The following is a 25,847-nucleotide window of genomic DNA, read 5'->3' on the forward strand; positions in this document are numbered from 1 at the left end:
CATTCTGAAAGGCATTGTGTTCCATGTGAACACAAGAGATTCTATTCATTAAGATTGTGCCAAATGTAGAGAATTTTGTGTTTTGAAATGTGTGGTTTAGAACTGCAATATAATTGCAAAGCAGGAAATGTGCTTGCATACTATGTCTCAATTACCAGTGTTGGTGTGTAGACAAATGAGAAAAACTGGTGTGAGGTTTCCCTCTACTGGTTTGGCAACATGAACATTTTTCAGAAAAAACTAATTCAATAAAAGATGCTTAAGATGATTCACTTAAACAGTCTGTTTCATTAGATATCGAGTTTAAAATATGTCTGCTGGAAGTGCAATGTCAGAAATATTTTTATATTTTAGGGCAGAGAGAGAGAGAGAGAGAGAGAGAGAGAGAGAGAGAGAGAGAGAAAGAGAGAGAGAGAGAAAGAGAGAGAGAGAGAGAGAGAGAAAGAGAGAGAGAGAGAGAGAGAGAGAGAGAGAGAGAGAGAGAGAGAGAGAGAAAGAGAGAGAGAGAGAGAGAGAGAGAGAAAGAGAGAGAGAGAGAGAGAGAGAGAGAGAGAGAGAGAGAGAGAGAGAGAGAGAGAGAGAAATTGTGGAAGTGAACTCATACCAGGAACATTGCAGAGATTACAGAGAAGCATTATTTTTAGACCACTCTGGGCCAACAGCACAGTGTGAATGTAGCCTACATATGTTATCACCTTGGGATTGTATATTTTTGTTTACCTTGTGGATATACACCGCTAACAAAAGACAGAAACCTTTTGTGAGAGGAAGAAATAATTGAGTTGGAACATTTTAGTTGGTCTTATATGTGAAGTATTGCCAAGACTGGGTAAATTCAAGACAAGAAACAAATGCATTATTTGGGCAATAATAAAGTCTCAAGCTGTATAATGTACTGTATGTAACTGTGATATAATATTGGCATAACAATCATTTCATTATTACTGCAGTATTGAAGTATTCAAAATCACATGATAAAAACTTAAATTCTTAAACACAAAATTGTATCCTAATCATTTTTAATGCATTTTCTTCTTCAGTGTTGTTTATGTTTATCTGAAAATTCTCTTTAAGTTGAACTGAACATTATTCTCCATTATGTAAATTCTGCTTTTGTAATTTAAAATGACTTTTTTCTTTTGGAGACTTCACTCTCCAAACAAAATTTTAAAAACCGTTTGGTGTGTAAATGTGCTCAACATGTTCTTATAGTTTGTTAGAGGCAATTTGAGATCATTTTTGATCAAATGTAATTTGTTATTGTTTATTTCGAGATGTTAAATATGATGTATCATACTTATTTTGTCAGAAGTTCTAAGATGGAGAGATGACAAATGTCAGCTGTCAGCTCTCAAATCCTCTTTCAGTGTAAAGGAGGAATGTTTCTCTCTCTTCCACTCAGTCCAACAGAGGTCGTCGTGTTGGAGGCTAAAAGGGGAAGTGAAACTGATATCACTTCCTTTTCTCCTCTCTGCCTATAAAAAGATTAATACAACAACACTCTGGTCAGCTCAACGTTTTCACACCTTCTCCTCTGAGGCTGATCACTAACAGGACACATTTCAGGCTGTTCAGTGTAGGATGTTCAGGTAGAAAAGCTGCTGACTGGATCAACAGAGGCTGAACACTGAGGAGACATGGAAGCTGTGGTTGGACTGTTGCTGATGCTACTCGGAGTCTCTCATGGTGAGCTGTTTGACTTATAACACTAATAACACATTCAAATTAGAACGTTTTGTGCAGCTATTGGTTTCCGGTATAGTTGTTGTATCGTATAAGTTATCCTCTGTGGTTATATTGCAGGCTAGAGACACCTGATGGTCCTAAAGAAATTACAAATGTTATTGATAAATTAAGATATGAGAATCAACTGAAAACTGCAGCAGATTGAAACTCATACTTTATTTGAGCTTCTCTAAAGTTCAGTAGCTTTAAAAAAATGGCTTCTTATTTCTAAGCGCGATGGCAAATCCACATTATTGTGCATGAATAATACAGATTATAATCATGAGCTTCTACAAATTAATCTATTCAATTTAACTTTTAGGATTAAAGCGCTTCATCCCTGACAGTTCAGCTATTTAATTAATCTGATGAACACTGATGTTCAATCTTAAAGGTCCAATGTGTAGGAATTTCTCCCATCTAGCGTTGAGATCATATATCGCAATCAACTCTCTCACCACGCAGTTCAAAGTACGTATTACAGCTACGGTAGCCTTCACGCTTCAAAAAGCTGGTCTCTTGCTCTTTTCAATATTCTTTGTCTTTTTCTGGGTGAAGAAGAAGACTCCTGTTCCTGAAATTTGGATTTTGAATACGTGTGGTCCTCCATGTTTCCTTCTTCAAACTTGCTGGGGCCGGGAAGCTACGATACCCATTAGCAGCATTAGCAGCACCTGTGAGTTTATCATGTGACAGCGAAAACGCGAAAGACAGAGCAGTATGTCCTGTATGTCCCTTACCGGCTAACGTATTTCAAGATGGCGCATGAATATGGAGCGCCTACCACAGTTCATGCAAATGCAAATGTAAAATTTCAAGCCAAAAGGAATACTTGGAATTGATGGTGGTGGTAAATATTCATAAAAAAGGACAAGTTTGAACGGGCAACACAGATTTTGATAATGAACAACTAAACACATTACACACTGGACCTTTAAAGTCGCTTGAAAATTTAAAATAAAACACTGTATGACATGGTACCATGTTTTTGCACTTATATCATGCTGATTCATACTGAAACTATGATTTTTTAGAATTACTACAATACTACTTAGAGTTGAACTATTCTCTATATCTTGCCCATCATTTTAATAATTTTCCCCAAACACATCTAAGTTGCTATAATTTAAAAATAAAATTCTGTCTGCATAAAAAACCCAAACCACAGCATGAGTTTGTAATGACTTGGTGAGTTTACGTCTGCTGAACCTGTTTTACAGTCTCAGGCCGGTGGAACACTCAGCTAAACACCTGTTGCATAATGTGGTCTGAGAGTTACACAACTGCACCAAACCAACTGTAGTTGGCCTTAGATCAATATTTGCTTATGCATAACACATTGTCATGGTAATTCATATTACAGAAATTAAATGATCAAAATTGTCATGTTTACATTTTTTCCCCGAAACTTTCCAGGTGTGGAAACCTACTGTGATGGCCGACAGGATGGAGCTCAGTGTTATGGAGCTTTGGGAGGAACTGTGGTCCTCCAGCTGATGGACAACACCTCAGGAATATCTAGATACCAATGGTCAATCAAAACAACAACAACAACAACAACAATAATAAGGTGGACAAATAATATGATTGTGATTAATGCGATAGCAAACAGATCCTCCTTTACTCCCAGTGATGGAACATTTAGGATCAACAACCTGATCTGGACTGATGGAGGTGAATATGAACTTGAAATCTTTGATTCAGATGGAAATATATCAGAGAAGCGGACTCTACAGTTGACCATTCAAGGTAAATATCTATTTTACTTACTGGGGTATAATATTGATTGACATAAATGTCATATTTTATTGTTAAACTACATATATCTCATTTACATGTATCTGTATATGTCTGGCCTGATCTAAACTAACTCTGCTACAGTGCATTCATTAAAGTAGTTTGCCCATTTTGTTTTTGTCTGTCTCCATAAACAAACGTGCAGTGTTTGGTAACTTAAAGCTCTGTGTGTCTCTTGTGTCTGTTATTATTGCAGCAGCAGGGTACTTGCCGATAATGGCTGGTGTACTGTCTGCGTTGGTAATTCTGTTAGTGTTCGGGGTGGCTGTCGTCTGTGCTCAGAAGAAAAAGCAAAACAACAAACCTAAAGGTACAAAAAAAACAAAACTTCCTTTTTGTGACCCATAACTGCACTAACAGTTTATTTCTCTATTCTCTATTTCTCTCCAAACTTCAATGATATAAATCTTTGAGTCTAACTCTTGTAGTAAAAGTCATGCATTGAAAATGTTACTTAAGTAAAAGTATGTAAGTATGATAAGGAAAATCTAAATAAAGTAAAAGTACAAAATGCAGGAAATGTCCCCTGTGACTGTTATAGCCTTTGTTTGATATTATTAGATTATTATTACTCATGCCTTAATGTAACAGCAGGATTTTTCTGTTGTAGTTGGATGAGGTGGAGCTCACTTTTAACTTTTTTGTAAAGGACTGCAACTATTGATACTTTTTGCATTGTGGATTAATCTGCTGATTATTTTCTCCATAAATCGAATGATTCTTTGGTTTGTAGAAAGATATATATAGTGTACATGGAAACGGAGAGAAATGCTCATCACAATTCCCCAGAGCCCCAAGTGACACCTTCACAGTGCTTGTTGTATCCAATTAACAGTCCAAAAACTAGAAGCAGCAAATATTCACATTTGTGAAGGTTAAAACATAAAATATTTGTACATGAAACATGACTTAAACAATTATCAAATAGTTGCCAATTCATTTTCTGTGAATTAATTGATTAATGGAGCAATTGTTTCAGCTGTACTTGTATAAATGGATTGTTTAGTCTATAAACTAGCAGCCAAAACTGCATGTTGAATAATTGGAGTGAAGTAAAAAGTACATTATTACTTCTAAAATGTAAAGAAATGTTAAAGTTAAGGTAGAAAGTGGCATAAAAAGAAAACACTCAAGTACAAGTAACTCAAAGTTATACTTAAATGTAGTACTTTAGTAAGTGTACTTAGTTACATTCCACCACTTCAAATACGGAGTATATCTAGGTTAAATATGATGTGTTTGTGCCACTTCTTCCATTCACTCTGCAGAAAAAGAAGACCATGAACTAACCTATGCTGATGTCAGGACGGTGCAGCAGCCGGTGAGGCAGATGCAGAAAAAGGCAGAGACGGAGGTGGAGGTGGAGTACGGCCAGGTCAAGTTTCCAGAGCGACCTCAGCAGACTGTTGAACCAGCATGAGATGAATGTGTGTACGTCAAGGTCTGTAACGACAGGTGATTCACGGCGTTTAGTGTTTTACACAAAGACTGCACTACTGAAGACAGAGAGAGGAGGTGCTCAAAGCTCTTTCACCTTCATTTGATGTGATGTTCAAAAGGACAAAATATAGATAAATATCATTATTTACCACTTTTACTGGTTGACTGGGCTTCAAAGTATCATCGGCATCATTTGAATCACAGTGTGGCTAGTTTTCAGAGTTAGTGCTTACAATGAAAATAAATGAATCCAAGACTTTAAAGACTAGCAGGAAGTAGGCCTATTGTTTAGATGTTATTAGTTGATGCTGCAGCTGATTATATTTACATTTAAACTTTGTGTGTTTTATTTTTCACCCTTGATATAAGAGACATTTGTGTTTAATGTTACATATACTTCACAGTTGTTTTCAAGACCAAAAATACAAATTTTACTGTGTATATACACGTACATATATAGAAATAGTGAAAGTAGTAGTAATGAAAATATCAAAATAACCTGTGTCTGGATTGTAATCGTGTCTTAATTGCCACACATTATTGAAAATAGAAAGATGTCACACTGTGCACATGTAGTGTACATATCGTGCTAATGTTTTATAACATCCGTATGTTCAACCGTCTCAAATGTGGAGGAGGATTGAATGAGCAGAACACAAGGTCTGGGCCCCAATGACAGATTCTAACAGACCCCCACACCCATAGTTACATGATACATTAACACACATCCTGGACTATTATCCCTGACCATTGCGCATACAGTACAGTATATACTGTATACTGGGAACTCTTGCTCATCCCCTGATCAATATTTTTGACAGCCTTTCTTTCTTAAACAGTTATATTGAACATATTTGTTATAGTGTCTATTACATACTTGTATTGTATATTTTGTATTTATGTTCTCGACTGTAGCAGTACTTGTGCTTTATTGTTTATTATCTTTTTAATATGTTTATTATTTACTGTATGCACCTATAACACACCAAAGCAAATTCCTTGCAAGCGCAAACTTGCTTGGCAATAAATCTGATTTTTATTCTGATTCTAACAGACAGCAATAATAAAATAAAAAAGAATATCTTTGTGGGAAGGTGTTTATGCGGTATGATACCTTTTGTTTCACTTCCTTTATAGCTGAGAGCAATGCCAGTCTTTCCTGTGCATGGTTAAACACAACATCTAATGTTGAAACATTTTCAGACTCCTGTTAAAATGTTTAGTCTTCTTCTTTTTAAGGCTTTTATCACTATCTGGTCTCAACATAAATGAGGAACAGAGATGACCAGTTGGTCACAGTTTCTGCTTCTTTTTTTATCTGAAGCTGATAACTAAGAGAAGACACGTCAGGCTGCTCAGTTTAGTGTGTGTGCATGTTTTTCTGTCTCATATTTGCATATGGCTCTTTTGCACAAGGACATTTTCTTGTCTGCATTAAGAGAGGCATAGAGTTATAGCACCCATACTATTTTCTATTTTTCAAACATTAACGAATTACATTTTTAAATTTGTAATGTTATGAGTTCAATCATGTTCTTTGAAATACAGTCGACCTTCATTTTTACAAAAAATGTTCCTGAAAATTGCTAAATGTTTAAATTACTCACAACACTGAATGCCACATTCATTTATATCATGTATCATGTATTAATATATATCATATGAAATAATTTTTCTCCCATTTCTTTTCCGATATTCAGTTTGAGCATAATTTAAAGATCTTTCCAGACTCTTGGGTAGTTTCATATATGTCAATGCATCATATTTTGAATGTATTGTATATTGTATACAATATTTATCTAAAAAGTAACTAAAAATGAATGTGGTAAAGTAAAAAGTACAATACTTTCTTCTTAAATCTAGAGGAGTAGGATATAAGAAAATGCTAAAGTACAAGTAGCTCAAAGCTGTAATTTAGTGAATGTACTTGGTTCCATTTCACCACTGGTCACAGGTCTGTGTAATATTCAGCTGCTCAACTTCCTGTTGGCAAACTTTGGTCTGAAAGAGAAATAGACGCAACAAGCAAACTATTTTTTTGTGAGTCTAAGTCTACCCTAAGAGGATAGTGATTGGTTTAAAGAAATGCAAACAACTCAGAGCATTTTGTTCTCCTATCCCAGAATGTATGTGTGTTGGAACCAAACATTAATCCACAGCGCTGTGGAGAAAGGTCTGGCAATGCGAGACTATTGTAACCTTATACGTAATGGTAAGATATGTTAGCCACCAAGCAGTAGATTGAACCACTTGTCAACATAGCACATTGTAGTAAGTTGAATCGGTATTAAAATATCATATCAATAAATTAAATCTCTACTGGATTACTGTGTTGCAAAGTGACATGTAATTAATGAAACATTATGTGTGGCAGAAAAATGCTGTATTACTGTTACTGCCATTTTATTGCAAAACTACTGTATTACATATTATATCTTCAAGTAAAAACTAACTCCCCTGTCAAAGCCCTAACTTGACATGTGATTTTTGTGTTTCTTTATCCAATCAGATCACTCCCTGCTCATATGTGGTGTGCAAGCAGCTGTGGTGGTTCTTGCATTAATTAGGATCGCCGTCTATTTTGCTCGGAAGGAAAGGAAATACAAGATGGTCTCTCGAAAGAGAACTCTGTTGTGATGGTTGAAAGTAGAAGTTCTGCATCTGAACTTTAACTTTGTGAATCCAACACCTTAGTGTCGTCTGACTCTTCTCACTCCTCACTAGTTGTTGACTTGGTCAAAGTGGGATCTTTTACATAGAATTAATTTGAGTGGAAATACCTTCTTGTTGTGAAATGTTCAGTGTGTCACTGACTTTGGAGAGTGATAAAGCTTCCAGAGGCCCACAGCTCCACAGCACAGTTTATTCTAAAGCAACATGTCATATTGTGGATAAAGCATATTGTCTTATTGCTACAGCTCTTACTGCTGTACTGCTCTTTTTATTTTTACTTTTATTGTATTTATTTAATTTTTTTTAATTTAATACGTACTGTGTACATTTACTTATACTTATACTTATATTGTTTATATTCTATTTAGAGAATGTGTAAGATGCACCAACAACACCAAAACAAATTCCTTGTATGTGTAAAAAACGTACTTGGCAATAAAGCTTTTCTGATTCTGATTCTGATTCTCTGATTAGTCCAATTCTTTTGGATTCCACTTCAAAATTATAGTGCTGTAGATTTCCACATCCCCGCTGTTCCATTCTCCCAGTTTTTCATGTAGATCAGATATTTATAAAACAAAAAAAAATGATTAAACAAACTGAATTATGTGAAAAATGTGAAATCTGTAGAGAGAAAAGTTGCTGTTTTGGAGATAAATAGTTTTCACTGTTGTATATGTACTTGACTTAGTAGCTATGTATATTTAAAAAAGAGTGATTTTGCATTCAGAGCTGGTTTTTAACATTGTGTAAAGGCCCTTAAAGGTGCAATATGTAATACTGACAGCTAGTGTTTAAAATAGTTACTGAGATACAAATTCAAAATACTGGAGAGAGTTGTCTCCCCCGCCCCCTCCTCCCCAGACTCGAAGTTCATGGAGGTTACCAGGCTGAGACTGCAGCATCCATAGTCTCGCTTTACCAGACCCTCCTCCAAAACGCGCTGGAGGAGCATCCACAACAATGTTGCTAGACGCTTGTCTCACATAGGCAAGACATTACTTCACAGCACAGCGGAGTAGCTAACGTTAGATGCTGGCTATATTGACAGTCATAGAAGCCTGTGCTCACACAGAGCTCTGTACCCAACTGACAAACACGCTTAGAATTACGGTAGGAACCGCTAAAACACAACAATCTTGCCATCCTCTCCACCTGACTGAACACACTTTATTGGCTTAGAATTACGGCAACAATTGCTAAACACACTGCAAACTCACGGTCCTCTCTTCCCGATTTACAGCCCCCCTCTCTTGGCTTAAAATAACTCACCGTTGTCGGCTACGGCCACTGAACAGGCTACACGTAAACACCCGTGGCCCGCTTGCCTGGTCCTCCGGTAACGTTAGCAGTTAGCAGGGTTAGCATGGCGGTGTTAGCCAGGACCAGTCGGGATCACTTTACTGGCTGTGTCTCAACTGCTTTTGCGAGTAACCAACTCGGGTACTCTAGCTTTATAATTCAATGTGAGTACACGAATGTTGAAATGACAAAAAATGCCCATCCCTTGTAGCCATGATAAATTAGCCTGAAGCTAATGCTTATCTGTTCAGGAGGAAAGTAGCCGAGTCGGCGTCCTTTTGGGCTCTAAGCTGTCTCCATCTTTCAAATACATCTCCAATATTTACCTCAATATCAATATTTACTAACATTACAGCTGTAATGCGCTGGGTTTACGTTTTTACAGGTATATCTGGCAACCCGGCCTGGCTGTCAAACTGTCAGTTGATAACAACACACAGGCCAAAACACAAACAGAAATTCCGTCACGGAAAGGAAATTTCAAAAGGAGAAAAAGCATTAGCATTGTTCAACTTAGCATGTTTCCTTAATATCATTTTTGGATTTATTACAGTAAATATATTACATATTGGACCTTTAAAGCCCAAACTGTAATTTTACGGCATAACAATTATGGGCATATTCACATATGATTAAAGTGTTTAACTCTTACAGTACTGAATTATGTTAATAATGGTTTTTTCCTCATTGAATTATATTTTCAAATATAGGTCTGTTTTGCTTCTACATTTATAAATAGTAATAACATAAAACCATTTAAAGCATTTATTGTAAGAGCTTTAATTTAGTTCATTTTTGTGTTCATGTGTCAACAGTGTCATCAGTCAATTTAGATTAGCTACCCTTTTGTTAAAATTTTGATCACGGACTGTACCTTTAATGAATGCTGAGAATTGAATTAAACGTCCAGACTCATTATCAGTATTAGTTGGTGTGAGGTTTCCCTCTACTGGTTTACAGAGGCATTACTGTCTCTTGGGTAATTAATTAAAAAAAATATTTGTAGTAGCAATAACTTACATCCTATAGCTGTGACTTCTTTAAGAGGCTTCACTAAAACAGTCTGCCTCAATATATATTGATTGTGAAATATGACTGATTATTGTTGCAATTGCAAGGTCAGAAATCTTTTAATGTTTTAACAGTTGTCATTGAAGGGCGGCATAGAAGAGAGAGAGAGAGAGAGAGAGAGAGAGAGAGAGAGAGAGAGAGAGAGAGAGACAGAGAGAGAGAGAGGGAGACAGACAGAGATAGATAGAGAGAAAGAGAGGGAGACAGACAGAGATAGATAGAGAGAAAGAGAGAGAGAGAGAGAGAGAGAGAGAGAGATAGAGAGAAAGAGAGAGAGAGAGAGACAGACAGACAGACAGAGATAGATAGAGAGAAAGAGAGAGAGAGAGGGGGGAGGGAGACAGAGAGAGAGAAAGAGAGAGAGAGAGAGAGAGAGAGAGAGAGAGAGAGAGAGAGAGAGAGGGGGGGAGGGAGACAGAGAGAGAGAGAGAGAGAGAGAGAGAGAGAGAGGGAGAGAGAGGGGTGGGAGAGGGAGACAGAGAGAGAGAGAGAGAGAGAGAGAGAGAGAGAGAGAGGGGGGGAGGGAGACAGAGAGAGAGAGAGACAGACAGAGATTGATAGAGAGAAAGAGAGAGAGAGAGAGAGAGGGAGACAGAGAGAGAGAGAGAGAGAGAGGGAGAGAGAGAGAGACAGAGAGAGAGAGAGAGAGAGAGAGAGGGAGAGAGAGAGAGAGAGAGAGAGAGAGGGAGAGAGAGAGGAGGATGACATGATAAATTGTTGAGTTGAGCTCAAACCAGGAACCTTGTTTACCACTGACAAAAGAAAGAAAACTTTTGTCAGAGGAAGAGTTGAAACATCTTAATCTTGTATTGCAAAGTCTCTCAGTAAACTAATAATGCCAATAATAAAGTCTAAAGCTGTATAGTGCTGTTCTCCTGTAATATAATATTGAGAAAACTAGCATGTCATTATCACTGCAGTATTCAAGTATTAAAAACCACATGATAAAACTCAAATTCATGTTAACAATGATTCAATTTGCTCTGTATTTTCAACTATTAAACAGTTTAACCTTCAGTGTTGTTTATGTTTATCTGAAATGTCTCCTTATGTAGCTTAAAAGTAGAACTGAACGTTCTTCTGTATTATGTAAATGCAACACAATTCTAGCTGTCTTTCATGTAATTTTATACATTATTGTTTGTTATTCAAAATGTTTTTTATTTGTACATCTGAAGATGTCACTGTCTAAACAGAATTTAAAATGCAGTTTGGTGTGTGCTCAACATGTTGTTATAATAAAGACCTGCTGGTGTGTTAGAGGCAGTTTGAGAGGTTGAGAAGATTTTTCATTAAATGTAATTTGTTATTGTTCTTTTAGAGATGTAATGCATTACATACTTATATTGTGAGAAATGATGAGATGGAGAGATGACAAATGTCAGCTGTCAGTCTCAAATCCTCTTTCAGTGTAAAGGAGGAATGTTTCCCTCTCTGATCTCACTTCCTTTTCTCCTCTCTGCCTATGAGAGATTTATACAACAATGCTCTGGTGGCTGCAAAGTTTTCACACCTTCTCCTCTGAGGCTGATCACTAACAGGACACATTTCAGGCTGTTCAGTGTAGGATGTTCAGGTAGAAAATCTGCTGACTGGATCAACAGAGGCTGAACACTGAGGAGACATGGAAGCTGTGGTTGGACTGTTGCTGATGCTACTCGTAGTCTCTCATGGTGAGCTGTTTGACTGATAACACTAACAACAAATATTAATATTGGATTCAATATTATGTGAATAAAATACTTTGCATCTCTATCTTTTTGTGCAGCTGTTGGTGTAAAGTATTCACGAGTAAAGTATAGATCCTCAGTGATGCATCTCAAATACTGCAGGCTGGTTGGTTCTAAAGAAATTACCATTTTAATTGATAAATTAAGATTTAAGAATCATCTGGCAGCAGATTTAAACTCACATTTCAGCTTCTCTAAGGTTAAACCTAAAATATTTCTTCATTTCCAACAGCAATGGCAAATCCAGAGATCAATTCTACAGTAAAAATTACAATTAACGAGCTTCTGCAGATGCATCTATTAAAATATAATTTTATTTAACAGTTTTTTTAAACCAAATTTCTCTATATTGAGTTAACTTTTTCAAAACTGTTCAGACAGTTGACTTAGGGTTAGTGCAGCTCAGCGCAACAGTTAATCTAAAATCCAAAATGCACTAATTCAACCAAATCACCTCATATCTCAGGTTCAACTCTTACTGTTACGTAAACTACAGGCAGCTGTGGTCAGCATTTAACTTTACTTTCTTTAGTGTCACTGTAATTGACTTCAACAGTTTATCACTGTAAAAGTGTTCTACAGTAGAATGTGAGGTTTACATTGTAATACTGCCGATAGGCCTGCCAGTAATATTGTAGACGCATTCTGTAAATAACAATGTCTCTTGAATATTTGTCATCCACTACTGAGATCTTAAAATTATCAGATCATTTTTATATTAAAACAAATGCATATCCCTTAAAAGACCTATCACAAAATAGGATGAGAAGAGTTTTGTGGAACTGAACATTTATTACAGTAAAAGGCATTGCGTTACCAAATTGTAGTAACATAAATGTATCTAACGGGGGGCGTAAACATAGTAATGACAGCTGCCTCTCAACCTTGTTACCGATAACATGGTTTACTGTATGATGCCTTTATATGTCCCCTATTTTGGCATCCAGGTGTCCATGCTCACAGCTCACTTAGTGATAGAGAGAGAGAGAAAGATAAATGAGATTGGAGGGCAGAGAGAAACATTTAAGACAAAATGGGACACCTAACTAGACACCTAGTCCCACTCAAAATCCATCCTTTTTGTAAGACTCCAAAAAGTAGGATTAGCAATGATTATATGATTGATCAATGGTTGCATGTGGCTTCTCTCTCTCCATTAGGCTACTTCTGGTAAAATAATGCATAATGCCATCACATATTATGCTTACCAATTGTTCAGTGTTGCTTTTGAATGTATGTGAAAAGAACTAATGTTTCAAATTTTCCAGGTTTGGAAACCTACTGTGATGGCCGACAGGATGGAGCTCAGTGTTATGGAGCTTTGGGAGGAACTGTGGTCCTCCAGCTGATGGACAACGCCTCAGGAATATCTAAATACCAATGGTCAAAAAAACCAACAATAATACTTATTGGTAGAAAGAACCAGATTGTGTTTAATGAGATAGAAAAGAGATCCTTCTTTACTCCCAGTAATGGAACATTTAGGATCAACAACCTGAGCTGGACTGATGGAGGTGAATATACACTTCAAATCTTTGATTCAGATGGCCAGGTATCAGAGCAGCAGACTCTAAAGTTGGCTATTCAAGGTAAATCACTTTTTTTTGCCTAGTTAGGAATTCAGTAATATTGATTGACATACATGTCATATTCTATTGTTAAACTACATATATCTCATATTTTACATATCTGTATCTATGTCTGGCCTGTTCTGTATTAGAAACTGTATATGTGTACTGTACATGTCATATTCTATTGTTAAGACCTGTTTACCAAAAGTTAAAGTACTCATTTCAAGATAGTATATTTGGTGATTATATTTTGTATTATCAATCTAAATTTGCAAAGTAACTAGTAACTAAGAGGAGGAGTTGCAGCATAGTAGAGTAGAGTAGAGGGAGGCAGGAAGTACAAGCCCGTTCCGGCAGGGGAGAGTACGAGCCCGGTCCAGGGCCCCTCTCTTTAGCCTGCCTCTCTTAGTTATGCTATTATAACTCTAGACTGCTGTGGGAAGCTCCTTCCAAGGACACAATGAGCCGCTCCCTCTTCTCTCTTTTCACTTGTCTCCTTTTGTGTGCATCTTAGTCCCAGAAATGCCTGTTACTAACCTAGCTCTGGGGAGTTTTCTCCCCGGAGTCCCTTTGCTTCTTCTTCACCCAGAACATCGCCTTGGAATTGGGTGGCACCTACACCGGGGTCCTGGGTGCAGCTGACGCTATGGACTTACTACACCCTGCTACGCTCTGCGTTTCCCCGCAGTGTCCGACTGCGTCCTGCCGCGTCCAACCGCGTCCACCCAGGCTGCTGTGCCACACTACACCCCGTAACGCCCTGCTGTGCCCTACTATGACATGAACTACTATGACTACCATTGTGATCACTGCTTCACTATCTTTATTATGACTATTATTGCCACCATTCACCACTCCCCCAACTGGTGCCGTCAGACACCGCCTACCAAGAGTCTGGGTCTGTCCGAGGTTTCTTCCTAACAAAAAAAAGGGAGTTTTTCCTTGCCACTGTCGCAATAGCTACTGCTAATGCTTGCTCTTGAGGCAACCACTGTAATAGTTGGGGCTTCGTAAAGTACAGAGTTTGGTCTAGACCTACTCTATCTGTAAAGTGTCTCGAGATAACTCTTGTTATGATTTGATACTATAAATAAAATTGAATTGAATTGAATTAAAATAATCAAATATATTGGGTTGAGTCAAACGTACAACTGTTGCCTCTGAAATGTAGTTGAGTAGAAGTACATATTATCAGAATATGTAAATGCTCAAGTACAAGTACCACGTCACAAAACTGTACTTAGGTACAATACTTTAGTAAATATACATTTCACCACTGGTCACAGGTTTATGTAATTCCCAGCTGCACAAAAACAACTTTGTGGTTTTTTTGTGGTCTGGGAGAGAAATAGCTGCAGCAAACCAACTGTTTCTGTTTCTGTTTGACTACACCTCTTTGTTATTGTCCTTCATTTTGTAGACATTGAAAGATCAAAATTGTTTTCTTTTTTTGTTTTGTTTTTACAACTTATGTTTCAAACTTTTAAGGTGTGGAAACCTACTGTGATGGCCAACAGGATGGAGCTCAGTGTTATGGAGCTTTGGGAGGAACTGTGGTCCTCCAGCTGATGGACAACGCCTCAGAAATATTTAGATACACATGGTCAAGAAAAACAACAAAAATAGTCAGTGGAAGAAAGAATATGATTATGTTTAATGAGATAGAAAACAGATCCTTCTTTACTCCCAGTGATGGAACATTTAGGATCAACAACCTGAGCTGGACTGATGGAGGTGAATATAAACTTGAAATCTTTGATTCAGATGGAAAGATATCAGAGCAGCGGACTCTACAGTTGACCATTCAAGGTACATAACTATTGTATATGACCTACTGGGAAATTTAGTAATAATTGATAGACATCATGTCATATTTTATTGTTGAACTGCATTTCATATTTTACATGTCTCTGTGTCTGACCTGTTCTGTATTAGAAACTGTATAAAATGACCAAGATTCTGTTAATATGAAAAGTCATCTGAGTGTGTTTCCTTCAGCTCCTGTGTCCTCTGTCCTGCTGGTCTCTGAGTGTCTGTCCCAGGGAGAGATGAGGGTGTCCTGCTCCTCTGAGGGAGGAGACAGTCCTCAGTACAGCTGGACTCTGGATGGACGCACACTGACAGACGCTGAGCTCCTCTCTGGAAATACTGAGACTGACAGCATCACTCTGAAACAAAATGTCTCAGGACGACTGGTCTGCTCAGTCAGGAATCAAGTCAGTAATGTCTCAGAAGAAAAGACAATATCTACATGTGGTGAGAACATTATTTGACAGTTTGAAGTTTGTGACACTGATGATTAACTGTACATCTGTCATTGATCTGTTTCTTTCCCACAGGCGTCATACTCATTAACTGCACCTTAACCAATGCAACTGACATGTCCCAGTGGGTGTTTGTAGCCAATAACAATCTTTGTATTGAGCCAACAACTACTCCTACCACTGTTGGTAAGAGACGTGACATCAAAGTGTCCATAAAACCCGCCGCTCACATTACACACACCAATCAAACTGTTGCTTTCCAAACAGATCACTCCGGTGTGCGAGCAGCTGTGGCGATTCTTGCATTAATTGGGATAGTCGTCTACTTTGCTTGGAAGGAAAAGAAATACAAGATGGCTGAAAGTTCCGCCGTCCATCAAAAGATGGAACATCAAGAGAACTCTGTTGTGATGGTTGTAATGAGAAGTTCTGCATCTGAACTTTAACTTTGTGAAACCAACACCTTAGTGTCTCTTTCACCTGCTGTGATTGGCCATGTGGGTGTGGAAATAGGGCTTACAGTGGGAGTTCTCTTCTCTTTTTATTCTTCTCAAATTCACTTCTGTGTCCACAGCTTAGCAGCTCACTATGAATACCTTCTTATAAAAAAGGTCTGTGTTTTCTGCAAAAAAAATTTTTTTTATCACTGTGGAAACTCTAATTGAAAAAAGGTTATGAAATGTAACTCTAGTTCTATGTTAAGAAGTGGAGTCATCTGTAATTTCCATATAAATTATGTTCACCATACCATAAATCATTAGACCCGGTGACAGGCATGAAGAATAACTGTATAGAAAAAGCCAATCTTCTTGCTGATGGTCTTGCTTGCTCAATATAGGTCATATAGAGGTATCAGTGTTAAATTGTGACTGTTTCATAACCAGTTTAAAACTCCTTATAGTTGCTTTAAATATTTTAGGCCATTTGTCTTTAATCAAGAGTTGCCAGTGGAGGGCCACAGAGTCTAAACAGACCAGACAACGAGAGAGCGAGAGAGAGAGAGAGAGAGAGAGAGAGAGAGAGAGAGAGAGAGAGAGAGACCAGGAACATTGCAGAGATGAGATAAGAGCATGATTTTTAGACCGCTTTGGGGCAACAGCATAGTGTGAATGTGCATATTATTGCACCTTGGGATTGCATTTTTTTTTTGTTTTTTTTTTAGATTATTTTGGGCATTTTAGGCCTTTATTTCCACAGGACAGATACAGACATGAAAGGGGAGAGAGAGGGGGATTGACACGCAGCAAAGGGCTGCAGGTCAACGTCGAACCCATGGGCGCTGCATCGAGGAGTAAACCTCTATATATGTGCGCCTGCTCTACCAACTGAGCTAACCCGGCCACTACAGGGATTGCATATTTTTGACATTTTTACCTTGTTGATATATCTCTGACAAAAAACAAAAAAACTTTCAGAGGAAAAAAAGTTTTTGGTCAGAGGAATAAAGAGATGGAACATTTCAAGTGGTCTTATAGGGCAAGTATTGCAAATACTCTAAATCAACAAATAAAGGGATTCATTGGCCAATAATAAAGTCTGGAGCTGTATAATGCTGTTCTACCACTCAGGCTGACATTGCGATAACTATCATTTCATTATTACTGCAGTATTCAAGTATTCAATATCACATGATAAAAACTTTATTTCATTGATTCCATTAATCCCTACCCCTCATTTTTAATGTTTTTCAACTAATTAACCATTTCAACTTTTATGGTTAACCTTTTATGTTTATCTGAAATTTCTCTTTAAGTTGAACTGAACATTATTTTCCATTATGTAAATCACAAAATTCAAGATGTTTTAAATTTAATTTTATACATAGTTCTTTGTAATTAGAATGATTTTTTTAATAGGCCTATATCTAATAACATCCATGTCTAAACAATAGTTTAAAATGCAGTTTGGTGTGTGTAAATAGTTTTATGTGCTTAACATGCTCTTATAATAAGGGTTAGTGTTAGTTATAACGATAATAACAGAGGCAGTTTGAGCAGACACATTTTGATTAAACGTAACTTGTAATCATTCATTTAGAAATGATAAATATGATTAATCATATTTCCTCAGAGATGATGAGATGGAGATATATATAAGGGTTTATGATTAATTACTTTAAAAAGTCAGCTGTCAGTCTCAAATCCTCTTTCAGTGTAAAGGAGGAATGTTTCTCTCTCTTCCACTCAGTCCAACAGAGGTCGTCGTGTTGGAGGCTAAAAGGGGAAGTAAAACTGATATCACTTCCTTTTCTCCTCTCTGCCTATAATAAGATTAATACAACAACGCTGTGGTCAGCTCAAAGTTTTCACACCTTCTCCTCTGAGGCTGATCACTAACAGGACACATTTCAGGCTGTTCAGTGTAGGATGTTCAGGTAGAAAAGCTGCTGACTGGATCAACAGAGGCGGAACACTGAGGAGACATGGAAGCTGTGGTTGGACTGTTGCTGATGCTACTCGGAGTCTCTCATGGTGAGCTGTTTGACTTATAACACTAATAACATTCAAATTAGAACTTTTTGTGCAGCTATGGGCAGTGGTGTAGTCTAATGTAGTGTAGTGGGTATACTGTATATATATATATATATATATATATATATATATATATATATATAGGCCAGAATCTGCCTTTTGGGGGGGGGAGGGGCGTTTCATAGTGGGGGATCTGGCTGTCCTCCCCAGGGAAGTTTTGAGCATCAATGACTTCATTTCCTGTATTCTGATACACTTTTATGCACCAATTTACGGTGGAAATACCTTATTTAGCCTATGTGAAGAAGAAAAACATAAATGACAATTGAAAATATATTAAATATCTTAATGGAAAGTATGTTGTTGCGTGTCATTGAGCATTTTTAAGTGGGTATATGGAAATCCTGGAGCTTTCTTAGTGGGTATACTGCGTATACCTGCGTATCACGTAGACTACACCACTGGCTATTGGTTTCATGTTGTGTAGTACAGACATTATCCTTAGTGATGTGTAATGCAGGTCTAATGCTGAAGGTTGGAGACACCTGTTGGTTCTGAAAAATTACTACTTTTTATTAACACATTAAGATAAAAGAATCATCTGACGGTTCAGCAGATAGACACTGATATTTAACCTTTTCAAAGGTTCAGTAGGTTTAAGATTTAGTCATTTCTAAGACCAATGGAAAATCCTGAGAATATTTCCACGTCATTGTGCATGTACAGTAAACATTAAAATAATGAGCGTTTATGGATTAATCAATTAAATTATAGGCTATAGGTTTAAAGCACTTCCTCCCTGGTAGTTCAGATATTTTATGACCCAATGAACCCTAACTTTCCCCTTGAATGCACTTGAAAGTTTAAGATACAACTCTGTATAACATTGTATCACAACATGGCATTTATATTATGCTTATACTGAAACAATTTCATGGAATCATTATAAAAATTACTATTCACGATATCACAAATACCGCCTAAAACCTAAATAAGTATCTCTGGGAAAGTTGGTATTGTCGTTGGTATAATTTTAGTTCATAATGACTGGATGAGGTTAATTTAGTTAAATCAATGATAACCTGTATTAGAGTGAAATATGTCTGCTAGCTGAGCCTTACCTGTTAAGAGTCAGGCCTGTGCAACACTCGCAACAATTAACGGCTGTTTGCACAACGTGGTCTGAAAGAGAAACTGCTTCACCAAACCATTATAAATAAATAAAAAAATTGTGATATTTTTTTAAATGTCCTGGGTGTGGAAACCTACTGTGGTTGCAGACAGAATGCAATGTCATCTTTGTTATGCATCATATTTTGTGTTCATATATATTGTATTTATTTAGTAGAATATTAATCTGAAAAAGAACAGTAGCTGCAAAATAAATGTAGCCAAGTATAAAGTACAGTATTTCCTTCTGTTGGAGTAGTATAAAGTACCATGAAATGAAAGTACTCAAGTACTGTACAGAACTTTAGTAAATTTACTTACGGTAGTTACATTTCACCACTGGTCAGGTCTGTGTAATCTCTCAGCTGCACAAGAAAAACTTTCTGTTCACAAACTGGAGTCTGAGTGAGAAACAGCTGCAGCAAACCAACTGTTTCTGTTTCTCTACGACTCTTTGTTATCGTCCTTCATTTTGTAGAAATTGAAGGATCAAAAGTGCTTACTTTTTTATTTTACAACTTATATTTCAACTTTCCAGGTGTGGAAACCTACTGTGATGGCCGACAGGATGGAGCTCAGTGTTATGGAGCTTTGGGAGGAACTGTGGTCCTCCAGCTGATGGACAATACCTCAGGAATATCTAGATACCAATGGTCAATCAAAACAACAATCAATGCAAATACAACAACAATAACAACAATACTCAGCGGGAGCAATAATCCTTTTGTGTTTAATGCGATAGAAAACAGATCCTTCTTTACTCCCAGTAATGGAACATTTAGGATCAACAACCTGAGCTGGACTGATGGAGGTGAATATAAACTTGAAATCTTTGGTTCAGATGGATTGGTATCAGAGCAGCGGACTCTACAGTTGACCATTCAAGGTAAATCACTCTGTTGTGAATTTAGTGGTATAAATAGACACACATGTCATATTCTACTGTTGAACTACATATATATTTCATATTCTACATATATCTCTGTATGTATGTCTGACCTGTTCTGTATTAGAAACTGTATAAAATGACCAAGATTCTGTTAATATGAAAAGTCATCTGAGTGTGTTTCCTTCAGCTCCTGTGTCCTCTGTCCTGCTGGTCTCTGAGTGTCTGTCCCAGGGAGAGATGAGGGTGTCCTGCTCCTCTAAGGGAGGGGACAGTCCTCAGTACAGCTGGACTCTGGATGGACGCACACTGACAGACGCTGAGCTCCTCTCTGGAAATACTGAGACTGACAGCATCACTCTGAAACAAAACGTCTCAGGACGACTGGTCTGCTCAGTCAGGAATCAAGTCAGTAATGTCTCAGAAGAAAAGACATTATCTACATGTGGTGAGTGAGAACATTATTTGACAGTTTGAAGTTTGTGACACTGATAATTTACTGTACATCTGTCATTGATGTGTTTCTTTCCCACAGGCTTCATATTCATTAATTGCACCTTAAAAGACGGGACGAACATATCACAGTGGGTGTTTCCAGCCAATAATACCCTGTGTGTTCCACCAACAACAGCTCCTACCACGAGTACATACACCTCCACCGTGGGTAAGACGACTGGCATCACAGTGTCAATTAACCCCTGCACTAATAACACATCCTCCAATCAAAATGTGACCCCCCACAGAGATGACCAATGGTACATTAGTAAGTAAAACTAACTCTGCTGCAGTGGATTTATTAAAGTAATTTGCTCTTTTTATTTTTGTCTGTCTCCATAAAACACCTGTAGTGCTCTGTAGTGTTTGGTAACTTAAAGCTCTGTATGTCTCTTGTGTCTGTTATTATTGAAACAGGGTACTTGCCGATAATGGCCGGTGTACTGTCTGCGTTGGTAATTCTGTTAGTGGTCGGGGTGGCTGTCGTCTGTGCTCAGAAGAAAAAGCAAAACAACAAACCTAAAGGTACAAAAAAACAAAACTTCCTTTTTCCATCACTGCATTCACAGTTTGTTCCTCTATTTACACTGTCAGTTAGCTAATATAAAGCTAGCAGAAGATTCGCTTTAGCAGAAATACCCGAAGCAGAGGGACAAAGCTAATTAAGACTCCACACAACTCTCTCTCTGTGTTTCTCAGTATGGCTATGTTCAGGAGATTGTGTCGTCCGGTGACTTTCGCTCGCAGAAACTCAAGTGACGATAATTACCTCTTCTGAAGAGTCCATCATGTTTTTTTAATTCTCCATGTCCTCTGTGGCTACTAGCAACTGTGGGGGAGGGGTGGGGGCGCATGCACAACGCTCCGACAGTGTTGTTGTCATTACTTAGAATTCCTCATAGGGGAGACAGAAACTACGCACAATAGCTTTAATGAAGTAATTGTTTCAGCTGAACTTGTAAAGACTGTTGGACAGTTAAGTACGAGTAGCTCAAATGTATACTTATGTACAGTACTTGAGTGAGTGTAGTTAGTTACATACCACTGCAAACACTGAGTATAGTTAAATATATGTCTGTGCCACTTCTTCCATTCACTCTGCAGAAGAAGAAGACCATGAACTAACCTATGCTGATGTCAGGTTTGCGCAGCGGCCAGGGAGGCAGGTGCAGCAAAGGGCAAAGACGGAGGTGGAGGTGGAGTACGGCCAGGTCAAGTTTTCAGAGCGACCTCAGCAGACTGTTGAACCAGCAGGAGATGAATGTGTGTACGCCAAGGTCCGTAGAGACAGGTGATTCACGGCGTTTAGTGTTTTACAAAGACTGTACCACTGAAGACAGAGAGACGAGGTGTTTGTGAAGATGCCCAAAGCTCTTTCACCTTCATTTAATGTGATGTTCAAAAGGACAAAATATAGATGAATATTATTATTTACCACTTTATCTTCTGGGATGAGCGAGCTTCAAAGTATCATCATCATCATTTGAATTACACTGTGACTACATAGACTAGAATATATCATCAAAACACATATTTTTAAAGTATTTCCATAATTGTTACACTCTCTCTTTGTATTTACATTATGTTCTACTTCTCTGTTTTTACTCGTTTTTAATTTATGAGCATATTTACTTTTATTTCATTGTTAAAACACTGTACATTTGCCAAAGGCTAACATTTTAAGAATAATGTTAATGTAACAATGTATTTGGTTTTATTACTCCACAATGATTGGCAGACGTGGACACTCTAAAGCACTCTGACAAGCTGTCATCTGTACGTTTATGTTCTGTGTTTTAACTTCATATCAAAGGGATAAAGTAGGTCTTTTCTTAGATTAATATATATTTATTAAACAGATATGGATGGATTAGTTGAGGGTCAGAGTTTCTCAAATACAATAGTATGCTCCTGTGTTGGTAGTGTAGAGATTTCTTAAAGGTTCTATGTGGTGTGGAAGTTAATCTCACATCGACAGTAAGATAAGTTTGTAGAGAAATGTCTTGTGTCTCAGGAAGTTCGCAGTAACAGTAACCACATATTTTTTTCCATAACGTAAACACTTCTGCTTTTTCTTAGGCATGTGCTTTCATTCTTTCAAAATTGGTTTATCAGTTGCAAGGGGTGATTTTAAGACCTTACATCAACCCTGTGTCAGTTAATGGTGAAATATCCCTGTAATGTAAGAATAAATATGAGTGGCTTGTGTACTTTTATTCATACTCTAAGATAAAAGTTAGTGGGGGGGGGGATTTGTCTATTTTAGTAGATCCAGACATAGATAATAGTAAATTATATCTCAGGATTGCCTGCAACAGTAGGCTACATGCAGGTTGCTTAGTGTTTCTTAATACAGTGAGTTAGCAGTAAAAGGAGAACACCTTCTAAATGAGGGTGTTTTAGGGAGAAAATTAACTACGTGTCAGATTATCTTTTAGCACCATCAGGTTTTTTCTATATTTAGTTTGACACGTTTCCTCTCTTAGTCGCTTCCAGTTTTAAAGCTTTCACAAGTGTAATATAGATACCTGTAGTAAAACCTTAAACCTTGTGATGATTTAATAATTGTAATAATTCAGGGTTTGAGTAATTTTAGGGCTCTGACTTTCAAGTCTGGAGAAGAAACCATTCTACATTGTGGATATCTATGCTCCCTGTTTATGGGTAAATAGAAAGTCGGTTGAACACAGTGCTGACTTGTGATGTTTCATGATCTAATGTTAACCAGTTAGTCAACTATCAAAAAGGTTTATAATTAAAAACCAAACATGGCCATTTGTCTGGAATTAAATTGAACTGCATGCAACTGAGGACCTAAACAGACAATAATGCTAAAGAAAATGTAAGTTCTTAGGTATTGGCTCTGACCCTACTCTGACTTGGAAATGATCAGTGTATTCTGACCACAGACATCATACAGTGCCCATCATATTCCTGTAAGCTGCTCTATTAAATAATCTAAATATCCCTGACACTTTGGTTTTCCTGCCTCTTCTCAAAGACCCAATCTTTTCTAAGTTAACCATTGTGCAGCTTACATGCTCCAGCCCATAGGAGGAAGTGCTCGACTGCACAAGACGTAATAATAAATGGCGAGGGGAGAAACAAATAGTTCAATACTGGAAGGCATCAGCTAGAATAAGGTCTGTTGGATTAAGTTAATGTTTGTTTAAACCTTTGCTTTTCTGAGTTGACTTCATAACTCTTAGACATTGGATAATTTGCAAAGCAACTCATAATGGACATTTTGGAGTAATAACTTTTCATATTATCAAAGCTGCTATTGCATGTGCTACAGTCTTTTGGTATAGACTGGGTCAGGAAGTGTACGGTCAAACCTTTGATCCTCAGGAAGAGCACCCTTCTTGTCTCAGCTCAGTATCTCCCTCTGAAACTCTTCAATGATGTATGTTGAAGTAGCCTGACACAGTTTATTTTACTGTTGCTTGAGTTCTATTTTTTTGTGTTTTGTAACTTCTGTTTCCTAAAAAAAATCATCAATTGTCATTATATGTAAGTTTTGGTTTTATAGGTAAAGTGACAGCATGTAAGTTGTTTATTTGCTGTGTATTTAATCAAAGACAGAGGTTACATGCTTGGTTTGGTTTGATATCTTGAGGTTAAAGATCCACCAATACCATTCAGCTGATGCACAGCTATAAATATGTGTTTATGGTTCATGATAGTTGTAAAACAAACAACCATTTTGTTAGTTGAACCCTCTTGTTGAAACACAGTTGACCTTCTGACTGACATAATCTACTGAGCAAATAATTAACAACACAGGAGAAGTGTAATAAAACTGCTCCAACAATCCAGTATCCTTTTTGCCATTTCAGTCAGTCAATACTACTTTGATCATTTTAATAATTGTATAAGTATTAAATTGTTTAGTATTGTTGCAGCTAAAATGTGTAACATGGGGAATCATGTGGCACCTTAGCTCTTGACAGGTATTTTTTTTCCTTATAAAAAGCAGGTGATATTGTCATTGTCTGTGTCATGTGATGTTATACTGCCATGCCAAATGTATTTATTTATAAAACCAAGACTGGTGCCAATTCTTCAATCCTGGGCACGTCAGTTTTTGACTGAATATATAATTTGGGGTTACTTATAATTTAATTTAAAGAATGTGTCAGCAACTATTTGTAAATAAAGTAAATTTAAAGTAAAGTTTGATTATTCAGTATATGTATGTATCCTGTAATGTGGACTTTATTGTTGTATGATTCAATAACAAATTACGGTACAAACAGAGGTCATTAAATTCATGTTTTACAGTAATTAAGTAATTTTGTGGGCTGGTAAAGCTTTAGACCATTGGTACACTTCCTCATTGGCAGCATGAACTTATCAAGAAGCTTTTCACTGTGGTAATGTTTCAGACAGTTGTGGTTCAGGGAAAGCAGCAGATAGACCCACAGCTTGTGACTGTGCTCAGTGCTAATGAACAGATATAAACAAACCAGATCGATAAACCTCTGCCCTGAGCATGCTTTTTATATAATGTGCAGCAAATGTGCACCAACATAAACTTCAGCTTGAACTAAATACAAACAAACTATTTCGATTGTATTGAAAGAGAAAACAGGAATTCTTTCACATATCAATAAATATACGAGTTGCAGAAGTTGGTGGTACGGTGGTTTATTTTGAAAAGAAAGGTATGCCGGGCTCTGCTAACTATGGTCTGCGGTACTAAAGTTACATTGCTACATTTGCCAATTTTCCTTCCTCTTTTTTAAATTGACCACTAACAGGAAGGATCTGACAGTGTGATAACACTTCTTACATGCACAGTGTAGTACATCCTTTTTTTTCTCATATTATGCTCATTTTCAGGTTTGGTTTCATACTTGTATTTAGAGGTTATATCAGAATAGGTTTACATGGTTTAATTTTCAGAAAACACCATATTTTTGTTGTACTGCACATTACTGCAGCTCCTCTTTTCACCCTGTGTGTTGAGCTCTCTGTTTTAGCTACAGAGTGAGGCATCACACTTCTATTCCATCTTTGTTGGGAGTCGCACATGCACAGTACCTAGGTAAGGACTATGAGCATGCTAGCAGCTAGGCGAGCATTATAACGTGTGTTACAAAGTGACGCACGTTCCTCAGGGAAGTAAAGGCCGGACTACAATAGAGCTGTTTGGAGCAGTTTGTGAACAGTGTTTTCTGTTAGAGATGGTAAGTCTCTTTGGGGTGGACTTTGGGCTTTTTCACTTTGTAAACCTATAACGTGCATAA

The 25,847-nt window shown here is 37.3% G+C and overlaps 2 protein-coding genes across 2 annotated transcripts in view; both read left to right on the top strand.

Moving 5' to 3' along the window:
- Positions 1-25,053, top strand: part of LOC116064333 (hemicentin-1) — a 33,148-nt gene extending 8,095 nt beyond the window's left edge. The window contains exons 4-10 of the mRNA XM_036007412.1: positions 14,798-15,118; positions 15,308-15,565; positions 19,753-20,100; positions 20,291-20,548; positions 20,636-20,764; positions 21,013-21,120; positions 21,700-25,053. Coding sequence (XP_035863305.1) covers positions 14,798-15,118; positions 15,308-15,565; positions 19,753-20,100; positions 20,291-20,548; positions 20,636-20,764; positions 21,013-21,120; positions 21,700-21,890 — 1,613 coding nt within the window. The 3' untranslated portion in view covers positions 21,891-25,053. The remainder of the gene's footprint in view (positions 1-14,797; positions 15,119-15,307; positions 15,566-19,752; positions 20,101-20,290; positions 20,549-20,635; positions 20,765-21,012; positions 21,121-21,699) is intronic.
- Positions 1,144-25,053, top strand: LOC118496360. The gene is made up of 6 exons (XM_036007835.1): positions 1,144-1,585; positions 1,639-1,686; positions 3,142-3,474; positions 3,719-3,832; positions 4,791-5,037; positions 21,945-25,053. Exons 1-5 carry the CDS (start codon positions 1,582-1,584, stop codon positions 4,940-4,942), a joined length of 651 nt encoding a protein of 216 aa, XP_035863728.1. The 5' UTR covers positions 1,144-1,581; the 3' UTR covers positions 4,943-5,037; positions 21,945-25,053.
- Positions 25,054-25,847: the final 794 nt, after the last annotated feature.

Source organism: Sander lucioperca, chromosome 1 (assembly GCF_008315115.2).
Source record: "Sander lucioperca isolate FBNREF2018 chromosome 1, SLUC_FBN_1.2, whole genome shotgun sequence".
Classification (NCBI taxonomy): domain Eukaryota; kingdom Metazoa; phylum Chordata; class Actinopteri; order Perciformes; family Percidae; genus Sander; species Sander lucioperca.